At 34.6% G+C, this 12,462-nt stretch overlaps 1 protein-coding gene across 1 annotated transcript in view; it reads right to left on the reverse strand.

The window, feature by feature from the left end:
* The window catches only part of LOC108737857 (patched domain-containing protein 3), a 102,440-nt gene extending 90,620 nt beyond the window's left edge, over positions 1-11,820 (reverse strand). Inside the window, exon 1 of the mRNA XM_025980077.1 lies at positions 11,249-11,820. Coding sequence (XP_025835862.1) covers positions 11,249-11,254 — 6 coding nt within the window. The 5' untranslated portion in view covers positions 11,255-11,820. The remainder of the gene's footprint in view (positions 1-11,248) is intronic.
* Positions 11,821-12,462: the final 642 nt, after the last annotated feature.

Consider the following 12,462-nt stretch of genomic DNA (forward strand, 5'->3'; position numbering starts at 1 on the left):
CATATGTACACATAGCAAGGTCAAGATGCGTGTGTTGTGTAAAATGCACGCAGAGGTGGTCAAATTTTATTATTCTAACGCTCGCTGCAATCTTAAAAATGAATGTTGTGAATACAAAGTTGATTATAAGTACCTTAACAAACTCACAAATAGTTGGTATAAGAGTCAACACATAGTCAATCGAAAGTAAAAGCACAAAATAAACTATCAAGTAAACTTCGAGCAGTATAATGACCACACGAAGTAGACCAGTGGTTTCCAACCTTTTTGTACCTGCGCCCTCCTTAAAAAAAAAAATTGTTGCGCCCCCTTAATTTTTCTAACAATCTAATTTCATAAATACCGAAATGATATTTTGGAAACAGCTGCATGCCCCCCTTGCAACAGTCTCGCGCCCCTCTAGTGGGGCGCGTCCCACAGGTTGGAAACCACTGAAGTAGACCCTCTTGGGGAAGTAATTATTTCAAATATGTAGTTCTATTTAATTTACAAATGCAAAATGTAAACTACCACATTGATTATTATTTTGCATATACTACTTCTACTTGTATTTAGATAGTTTTTAAACTGACTTTCTGCCTTGAAAGTACCAAACGCCAACTACATACCCGCAGTGGTGTAGTTTCCACAACCAGTTAAACTGAATTATACCAAAACAGTGCCCTTATAAATGGATGCTAAAATTATAATTGAACAACACAATTTCAATCATCCACCGCTAAGTAACACTTTTTTATAGCAACAAATAAGTACCATTTAGGAGCAATTTCCCAAGATAAAAATATTCGGTTTCTCAGAGTCTCTGAAAGCGAGACTCGAGTCTCCGTCTTTCTTTGAGTCTCTCTGGTGTCGCTGAGAGACTGTCAAAAAAACTGTTTAGCGTCTCTGAACAAGAGGCTAGAATCTGAACGAGAGACTCGAATCTCTGAACGAGTATAAGTAGTGTCTCGATAGACATGGTTAAAATTTTTTTCTTCTTCTTTATCTTCTGTGTCTCTCAATTTTTCAGTTTTATTCATTCAGTCTCTCTGTGAGAGACTCGAATCTTTGAATTAACAATTTTATCGTTCGAGTCTCTCATACAGAGAGAGATCCATAAAAACACCTAGGCAATAATTGTGAAAGACTGTGAGAGACGCTCTCAGAGTCGCTGAAAGACCCTGAGAGACTGAAAATTATTGTCTAGGGTTTGGAAGTAGTATTTGTATGGATCGGTTTTAATAGAATAAAAATGATTTAGCTACTGTAGGTCTCGGTATAGGTACTACATTGAACAGCAAATCGTACTAACCAGTTTTGCAGTATTTAACATTCGAAAATTTTAAAAATCCCATTTTTTATTACGTTTAAATTGAGCGACTACAAACGAAAAAATAAGTCCTGCTGAATGTCATCATTTTTCTCAAAGTGTTTAGCCGATACAGGTGCAAAATCATAATTTTTCTTAATCTTTGATTGTTAAATTGTATCTTAAAAACAAGACATATAATTCTTTACGGGAGTTCAGAGGAGTACAAACAGGCCTTGATTAAATAAATGTTCAGAAACAGTTAAGGATATGGGATGTTCTAGTTTTAGGGAAATGCGAACATTAGCTCAGGATAGGAAGGAGTGAAAGTGCGTGTCTAACGAGTCTTACGACTGACGACCTTATGAAGATGAATCTAATGTAGGTTTACCTCTACTATTCTTGACTTCTGTTTCCGTTTCTATTATGTCTTTAACTAGCCCTTCATGCCTCAGACATGCATGACAATATTTTTCAAATTTCTAAATTCATCGTTCGTGAGCACAGAAGTGAGTCCTTTTGTTAAAGGTGACTCAACCCTGAGCTATCCTTTCTTTTATATCTCTAATGGAGAGTGGAGGTGCGTGTCCAACCAGTAATAGAACCGACGACCCTATGATCATGATATCGGATATTCTCAAGCTATCTCTACGAAAATTCTGACTACTATTTTAATAAAATATGTATAATAGCTAAATCATTCTTATGGAAAACCTTAAAATTCGATGAAGTCAGTCTTAATTACTCAACTCAACAGCTCATCATGGAGACAGTTTAACGATTCGCTAATCGCAAATTAACGAGTTCGAAATCCCATTTAGTTTTAGTTTAGTGGGAAAATACAGAAGTTATCATAGGACAATTCACCTTCACAGTTTATATTTTACTGTCCTTATTTGTAAGATACTTACATAAAAACTACAGGTAAACTTTTCACCATCGTTGTTATACATAATTACAAAGTGCAAGTAAAAATTAATGGGTGCATAATAATCGGCATAACATGATGAAGAAATTGTGAAATCAATAATTACCTATTTTAGACTAATACCATTTAAAAATTGTAAGAAGTTGCATAAGTATTATAAGTTTATTACAGCAGTTCTTGATGCAAGCAGCAACTACTTGTTAACGTTTTGTTTCTAATTTATTTTATACAGGTCAACAAAAATAAATTATGGATCAGAATAATTCTGATGAATCTTATTACGCTCAAATACTTCAGCGTTTAATAGAATATAATAAATTAAAGTTTGAATAAATTATATTTCTGCTGTTTTTCTTTTTGATGGTATGGATTTATTTCATGTGCAATTGTTTACATTTTTTACAGTAACATCATTGTTAAAGACAAGATGTTAAATATGCCAAAAAATGTAGCGATGTGATACAGAGATAGAAGAGTGATACATAGTTTCAAAGACCAACAAGACAATTATATGTATAGTTTAAGCCTTAAGTAAGTAAGTAAATCTATACATCGAAAACGTCATAAACATCATTAAAAACAGAACAACTGTAGGGATAGATATACAGGGGCAAAAGATTAGTATGCTTACAATTAGATTTGCAAATGATATAGCAGTATTAGCATCTAGCAAGGAGTTAGAGATAGCTTTAAGTAAAATGAAAGCGGTACTGACAAAACAGTACTGTGTATGAAAATAAATAAAAGTAAAACGAAAATACCGGTATGCATGGGAAGAAAAATTAGGGATAGGGGTTTATAAAGATTGGAGGCGGAAAATTAGAAGAAGTGGCTGATTTTTGATATCTGCATTAGAAAGTCAGACAACTCAGGATAGAAGGTACAGTGGGGTTATATAAAGCAAAGCATAGCTTAGGGTCGAGTCGCTTTCAACAAAAAGAAGTCACTTCTATGCTGGTGAACTGTAAATTTAGAAATTTGAGAAAGATGATGAGGATGCGGGGGATAGAGAAGATTTTTATTAATGAAGAAGTGTTAGAAAGAACAAGAGAACAGAGGATTCTATGGAAGTCAATAAGAAATAGGCGAGATAGGTTAGTTGGATACCATCTCAGGCACCCAGGGCTAGTCAGAAACATATTAGAACTAAATACGGGAGTAGAAGTAGACCTAAATTAATTATGATGATGATGATGAAAATCTATGCATTATGTACGAGAATTGATAGGCGGTAGACAATGTAGAATTTCATCCACTTCATCCTGGACTTACATCGTCGACTTTTAGAGCGTTTCAACTAATAAGCTTCTTCAACCATAATAAAATGAAAACTAGTCATAGTTCTTACTTAACAACGACCAGGAATGGGGTGTGCAACAAATATCGAGAATGAGACTAACAAACGGAAGCGATATATGGGAATGGGATTCCTGTAGGACAATCGTGGGGGTGACAGGTATAGTACTTACTTCACTTACTTTTGAACATTTTCTCAGTTTATCACACTTATTACTAATTTTTCAAAAAGATAATACATTTTCTGAATGCCCATTCGTATATGGCATGAGCAACCACGTTCACTGAATTGTAACGAATACGAGGGCAGTTCAATAAGTACCCGTGTTTGAAGACGGAGGACGTTCCTGAGGGTAATTGGTGTTGTCATCGTGTGCTGCCATCAACACGATAACGCACCGGCACATTAATCAGGAGTTGTTACCGCCAAAATGTACGAATTACGTTATGCATTTGCTGCCGCACACCCCGTACTCACTCGATTTAACTCCCTGCGACTTCATCTTGTTCCCTACCATGAAGAAATGACTAGCGAGAAAGACATTTAGCTCAAACGTGGAAGTCATCGCCGAGACAGGGGGGATTTTGGAGAGTTCGACAAATCTTATTTTTTGGAGGGGTAAAAAAAATGGCAGGGTCGTTGGGAGAAGTGTATCTTTCTAAAAGGGGACTATGTTGAAAAATAAAAAAATTTAAAAAAAAGGTGTCTTCATTTCTAACACGGGTACTTATTGAACCGCCCTCGTATATCATCTCTGAATAAACCTTAATTTAAAAAAGAAATATTTTGTACCTATGTTAAATGTAATTGCAATAAACCAACATTGCGCAGTTTGTTGATAATTAATATTTAATTACTATTTCATTAGGTACTATTCTATCACCTGGATTGGTACTGCAGCTTTCTTCTCTTAACAACGACTTCAAACTTCGGCCAATTATATCGGTCAAACTTTCAATTTTTTATAGATTTTTACGTACTAGTATCATTACCGCTGAATATTCATTTCAATGCTATGCAAGAGGTTCTAGGAAAGATAGTAGTAATTAGCCATGCGTTAAGATTGTTACAAAACAATTTCGGTCTTTCTCGTCCAATAAGACGTCGTAAATTTTTCGACGAAAAACTCCGTGTCGCTCTCATTATTATTTTGTTACCCGAACTGTGAAAGAGATCGGTCGCCATAGCATGGCACTTTGGACAAACGTTATGTAACAGAAAATCATTTACTTTCACGTTAATTTTCAAACGAGTGACGGCGACTTCAGTTGGTTGCAGAAACGCCGCTCTAAATGAGACATAATTTGTCTTAATAAGTAAACATTTACAGCAAACCAATTATAACAATGTTTTATGACACTTATGTCTTTTAGATGTTGAACACCTTTCTTTAGTACCGAAATAAGTAGAGGGTCATTACTATCGGGTTGTTTGGAAAGTCATTTCGTCTTTTTTTTGTGAAAATGAAAGACAGTTTTCGTATAATAAACAAATACTTTATTAAATTATATATTGACCGTTCTGGTCCAACACCTTTTGCCATCTTTCTGGTAGTAGCATAATTCCACGCTCATAAAATTTTTGGTCTTTGCTGGCAAAAAACTGATCGAGGAGGTTTTTGACCTCCTCATTTGAGGTGAAGGTTTTACCGTCTAAAAAATTTTGGAGTGACCGGAACAAATAATAATCCGATGGTGCCAGGTCTGGAGAATATGGTGGGTGTAGCATTGTATCCCATTCAAGCTGTAAAAGCTTTTGGCGAGTGACCAAACTTGTGTGAGGTCTCGCGTTGTCTTGGTGAAACACTACACCTTTCCTGTTGATTAGTTCTGACCTTTTCTGTTGAAGTGCATCATTCAGTTTGTCCAGCTGATGACAGTAGACTTCCGAATTAATCGTTGTGTTATCCGGTAAAAGCTCAAAAAAAACGATTCCTTTAAAATCCCACCAAACAGACAGCATCACCTTTTTTTGGTGAATATCGGCTTTGGAAATGGTTTGAGCCGGTTCATCTTTTTTGCTCCATGACCTCTTGCGTTTGACGTTGTTGTATACAACCCATTTTTCGTCCCCAGTGATGATGCGCTTCAAAAACGGATCATTTTCGTGACGTTTGAGAAGCGAATCGCAGACGTCAATGCGGCGACACAGATTTCTCTCTGTGAGAACATGGGGAACCCATACATCGAGCTTCGAGGATAATCCCAGGCCTTTCAAGTGGTCATAAACTGTTGAATTTGATAAATTTAACCTCAATCCGATCTCACGTGTTGTTATTCGCCGGTTCACATCAACTAATGCCTTTATCGCGTCTTTATCAGCTTCAACCGGCCTTCCCGAACGTGGTGCATCTTCGACATCAAAATTGCCGGATCGAAATTTAGCGAACCAGTTCTGGCACTGGCGTACTGTCAACACACCTTCTCCATACACATCAGTCAATTTCTTTCTGGCTTGAACAGCATTTTTACCCTTTCTGTAGTAAAACAGTAAGATATGTCGAAAATGCTGCTTATCGCTCTCCATATTTAAAAGGGCACCAACCAAAAACTACTGCGTAGAATTAATTGGAATTTTTCACACACAAGCCTTGCTATATGAGCTCTCAAAGCATATAAAAATTATACGGCTTAAATGTGAAGTTGGGTGCAAAAGAATACAATTAAATCCTCTGTCGGGAAAAAACGAAATGACTCCGAACAACCCTATACAAAGACTGTGGTTGGACATACGCCTGCACTACTGCTTATTTTGAATCAATCTTCGCATTTCCGTCCCAACTCTCTAACTACTTGAGATCAACCTCCCTGCCCCCTTTTTACTCCTATTTATGCTTTTAATCTATCTGCAGAATCTTCTATTTAGTGTTAAAATCAAAGCAAAGCAATCTGAAAATTTCAAGTACTAAAAACGTTTTGTTTCAAGAAAAGAATATTTTGAAGTTGCTAGTGTCAGACTAGGACTAATTTTCCTCATCACTATTCAAAATACTTCTAATAAAATTGTATAGCGAGTGGTTTGTTAGGATTACAGATTCTTCCTTTACAAAGAAAGTGAATTATTAAAAAGTAAAAATAAATACCTAGATTAGATAAACGATTTCTTTGAAGTTCCAGAAAACTACCGGTTATTTTGTAAGAAAATTTCCGAAGGTCTCAAAAGTGCTGACTTATCAAAACGTATTGTTACTGAAGGATTACATTATTCCAAAACTGGATTAAGTCCTTTTAACAATGTGAGATCTATAATATTTTTGTTGTTAATGTTAAATTTAATCTGTTGCCACCTATCTAATACGGTGTGATGGAATAAATTCCAGGACTGCTTACTGTCTATCCAGCTTTAAGCATTAAAAGATATGGGACTTAAAAAAAGACTTGGGGCTAAAAACTATGAACTAAAAATATATCGTTTCAATTTTTTTTGCTCTGAAATGATTTTTTTTGAAATTTTAGAATAGGTAGGGTAGGTAAGGTTATATTGGAGCAGCTGAATTTACAATTTCACTTGATCTTTTTCTGCTTGTAATGACATCATTAAATAATTGGGTCACAATTAACGTTTCTCGATCGTTCTTTACCTTTCTTACAGTAAAAACTCTCGAATTTGGAATATACTTAACGTACATTCGCATTTCTATCAACGTATGAACTTGTTCAAGACGCATCATGAATTTTGTTGAAAAGTGGTGGACGTATTCGAACTCGAACCGGTATCTACAGGAAGTTTCTCGAGGATTATCAGAACAACTTGCTGCATTACTACTTATAAAGTCCGTAGTGGGTCAAACGATTTCGGATTTACCGTGAGTAAAATAGAAAATTGCAGGCAGACACGCGAACATTCACATCAGACACTCACGCAGACACGTCCATGTGTACGAGGACGTGTCACATTAACTTTAAAAAGGTAAACATAAAGAAAGTTTCTTTTTGTGACACAGCGAAAAATTTGTTTTGAAATATTAACTAACAATAATCATTTCATCTGCCAGATTGTCATATGGTACTTTCTAATGCAACAGTCAGTTGTTTTTCTTTTTTTTTTTCTTAAAGTGACAAGCTAATGTAATGGATCTTTGTACTCAACTATCAGACCCAAGCAAATTTATTTATATAAATGTCCAAAGATTATAAGCATGCAAGACAAATTTCTTCGGTGATTAACTTTTCTTTAATTTTTATCTTTATATTTTGACCAATATGTTTTAAGAGGTGTTTGAAATCTACTATAATTTTCGAAATTTCTTCAGTTTGAAGAGTCGACCGCCAACTGTCAAACACCACTTTAGAATAAGCGAGACTATACCAGAATGCTCTTGAATGCATCTAACAAAGCTAAAATATTCTCGAACATTTAGGATTGCTCAAATGAAATACAGAGAACGTTCTAGAATACTCGAGGATCATTGTACATATTTTAGAAAAATGTTCTAAAAAATGTTGAATAATTGGAACAAGTTAGACTATATCAAAATGTTCTTGAACGTTTCGAGTACTTTCCTTAGTTAGAATGTTCTCGAATATCCAGGACCGTCCTCAAAGAAAATGTTCTAGGCAGAACTGGACAGGTCGACAACCGGCTGCCAAACACCACCTTAGAAAATATGAGACTATACTAGAATGCTCTTGAACGTCGTTAGGAGAGCTAGAATGTTCTCGAATATTTAGGATTGCTCACAACTAGAATGTTCTAGAGAGAATTGAACGGGTTTTCAAGCAGAATGTTCTAGAAATGCTGAGAACGTTCTAGAATGCTCGAGGACCATTATACATATTTTGGAAAAATGTTCTAAAAGATGGTGAATAATTGGAATAAGTAAGACTGTACTAAAATGTTTATGAACATTTATATATATATACTTTCCTTAGATTAAATGTTCTCGAATATCTACGATTGTCCTTAAAGAAAATGTTCTAACGAGAATTAGACAGATTTACCACCGGCTACCAAGCACCACCTTAGTAAATATAAGACTATATTAGAATGCTCTTAACGGTCGCTAGCAGAGCTAGAATGTTCTCGAATATTTAGAACTGCTCATAACTAGAATGTTCTAGAGAGAACTGAACAGGTCCACAACCGGCTACCAAGCACCACCTTAAATATTGTTCCTGATTGTTTCTAGCATTGTCCTTAGCTAAAAATGTTTTCGAATATCTATTATTGTCTTCAAGCAGAATGTTCTAGAACAGAATACTCGAGGACCATTATGCATATTTTAGTGGTGGGGTTCAGTCCTGATACTACAGTAGGGCATTTTCACATATTTTGACCAGCGTTCTAAAAAATATTGAATATTTGGAATAAGTGAGACTATACCAAGATGTTCGTGATCGTTTCTAGTGCTTTCCTTAGCTGGAATGTTCTCGAATATCTAAGATTGTCCTAAAGGAAAATGTTCTAGAAAGAACTGAACAGGTCGACCACCGCCTACCAAGCACCACCTTAGGAAATGTGAGACTATACTAGAATGCCATTGAACGTCGTTAGCAGAGCTAGAATGTTCTCGAATATTTAGTATTGTCCTCAAGCACAATGTTCTAGAATAGAATACTCGAAGACCATTATACATATTTTAATGGTGGGGTTGACTTCTGACAGTAAGTTAGGGCAATTTCACATATTTCAACCAGTGTGTTCTAAAAAATGTTGAATAATTGGAATAAGTGAGACTATACCAAGATGTTGTTGATCGTTTCTAGTACTTTCTTTAGCTGGAATGTTCTCGAATATCTAGGATTGCTCCTAAGGAAAATGTGCTAAAGAGAACAAAACAGGTCAACCATCTGCTACAAAACACCACCTTGCAATAGGTGAGACTATACTAGAATGTCTTTTTTAATGTTTCTATCAGAGCTAGAACGCTCTCGAATATCTAGTATTGTCCTCATACAAAATCCTACAGAGTGAAATGAACCTAAAGAATCTAGAACGTTCGAGAACGATTATGCTTGAGTGGTGTAGCTGGGTTCTGGCACTAAAGTAAGGTATTTCCGTATATTATGTAGTTCTTTCCAGAGTGGCGTTCAAATGATTATACAACTATATGTTTTTCTAATATTTCAGTTTATTCAACCAACTTTCAGACTTTTGAAGTGTTACTGCGTGTACAAAGATATTAACTTATTTTTAAACATACTATCATGTTGAACAACTTCATACATGTATTTCAATCGTTCGTTCTAAAAAATATCGGAAATCTATAATGTTCGAGATTCCTATAGAGTGGTTTGGGTTTGCGAATCGACCCTTAAATTATACAGACCCAAAAAATCCGAATTTTAATACACCTTACAATTAATAAAAATACAGGACAGTAAGCGAAGCGTTAAATGAATCTGACTATGTAATGCATTCATTAAATTTCAAAATAAGTTTTTTATTTGTACCCAAAAAGTAATCAAAAATACGACTTTATACGTACTGTATTATCACATCTCCTTATTAGGTATATATATATTCAGTTCTGAATAATATAATTTGAATAGTATAATCCATGACCCTTACAAAAATTGTAACTTTGTTTTTGTAACGAATTATAATATTACATTTTGATGTGTCACTGAAAATCTAATTTACCAGTGTTTATTAATACTCAGAAAGTATTATTAGGAATGTTAATAGCATGCTGATAGATTAATTATTACTGTACAAATTATCTAAGGTTTCTAGATTTGTTGAACTCCACTAAATGCAGTTACATTATATTGATGGAATATCTAACTAATTTATATCTCATTATGGTCGTAATATGCTCAGGTATTTTCTATAACAACTGCTCTCATTGTTTCGATTTTCTTCATCAATTGTGAAATATCAAGCATTTACTCTCAGATATTTTATAACAAAAAAAAACCATAATGGGAAAACCATAATTACATCGATCATTATTAATTTGATTATAACGCAATACCTGAAATTTTATCATTAAGTAAGTAGATTATTGTCAGAATTAATAATAAACTAAAATAAACAAGCTAGCAACCGCGAAAGAGATTTTCTATAGTAGATACAGTAATTAATTAGTAATTAACAAAAAGATTAATTATTCATAAAACAAATTCTTGATAATAAAAAGGAAGTTGCAGACGACCTCCAACGGGAAGAACAAGTACTCGTATGCAGTTCCAACATCACAAGAACGTAAAAATTGTAGCTCCATTCCTTCGATGAGCTTTTTGTCTGCATAACCGATAGGAAAACAAAAAAGCTCTAAACAAAATCTAGACTTTGTTGCATAATATGTTTTGAAAAATTTTTCATCTAAAATAGGTAAATACAGCTAGCCCCCAAATCTTCAAACAATGATAAACGACCGAGCATATATGTACATAGAAAATGAGAAAAGTATTTCATCACAAATCCACTCAAACGTTTCAGTTTAAATGTAGACGATCAATATTAAGAATTCCGCGTAAGTAATTCAGGATGTAGGTAAATCTTTGATAAAAAAAGATATGAAAATTTATAAAAAAAAGCAGTTTCAGTCATTTAGTATCCTAAAATTCACAGAATTTTCTACCAGAAGTAAAACGTTATGGTACAATTTGGTTTAATTAATACTTTTCACAGTTTTATATCAATTTATTAGCTTGAAATCTATTTAACGTGTAAATAAATTTCAATTGTATTTCCTATAAGTAATCAATAGTTTATTAAAAATCGATTTCTAACCAAATATGTAAAGGTTATCGCAAGAATATTTTAAAAAGATATCATTAAGGAATATTACCTTCATTTTGACAATAATAAATCACAGATGACTAGGAACCACACTCACTGAAATCGAATTTCGTTGAAAATATGAACACTTGAAACTATTTAAAGAACTTGTCACCTAATTTTCGAAAACATTTTCGAAATGCGAAAAGTTTGTCCCTTCGAGAACACCGTACCGTACCGATTTATTTAGTAAGCACAACTGAAGTTACTAATGTATGTACTTCAAGGGTGAAGGCTATTCTTCCCTCATGGGACTACCACGACCGAATTCACGAAAAAAGTCCCCGAAAAATTCGACCAGGTAATGTAATGTAACAATTCCTAGTGCTGATAGACGATTGTTGAACGACAGACAAATGAAGACGATCGAAAGTCAGACTGCCACACGACCGAACCGAAAAACACTTCTTCAGTCTTCAGCAGTCTACCACGATAACAGAAAAGAAGTGACTGCAGGCTGAAGGAAACAGCACAGTATGAAAGCAGTGGATGTACTGTGGAGAACTGAGGCCAGTCAAATCTCTAGTTGTTGTTATTATTGTTGCTGCAAGTGTTGTTGCCCCACTTGCTCTTGCCACGGCATTATACATTGTAGTATTTTAGGTAGTTGATCAGCAGCGAGGTGCTGTCGTATTGCCAGTTTGTATCCTTCCTTATTATTTCTACTTATGTGTATGATCCTCATTTATTGTCAACACTTGTCGCAATTTGCGGTACGAGATATGATGTCGGATAAGACTCGGACTTATTCGTACACGCGCTCCAACAACGTCTGGAATTTCTATAAAACAAGCTCGAGAACGAATTTGTGCAATAATGTATCGTAATTGTTAAGCGTTTTTCACAAGATGTAATAAATTGATTAGACATTTTAATCTTTAGCTGCATCTATGAAATTTCGAATTCTTAATTCTAATTTTAAGGTTCCGTATCTCAAAACGAAAACAGAAATCCTTATACGGTCATAAATTTGAATATTTCTGTCATCATCATAAGGTCGACTTAAGTCTTAAGACTGGTTGGATACGCAGCTCCACTATTTCCTATCCTTAGCTAATCTTCGCAATTCCCTAAAACTAAAACAATCCATGTCCTTAACTATTTACGAACAGTAATGTAATCTAGGTTTACCTATACCCCTCTTAACTTTCGTTTCTGCCTTTAATATGTCTGACTAGACCTTTATAGCTGAGAAGGTGTCCTACTAACCTATCTCGGCTATTT

The sequence above is a fragment of the Agrilus planipennis genome, unplaced genomic scaffold, assembly GCF_000699045.2.
Source record: "Agrilus planipennis isolate EAB-ADULT unplaced genomic scaffold, Apla_2.0 scaffold14, whole genome shotgun sequence".
NCBI lineage: Eukaryota > Metazoa > Arthropoda > Insecta > Coleoptera > Buprestidae > Agrilus > Agrilus planipennis.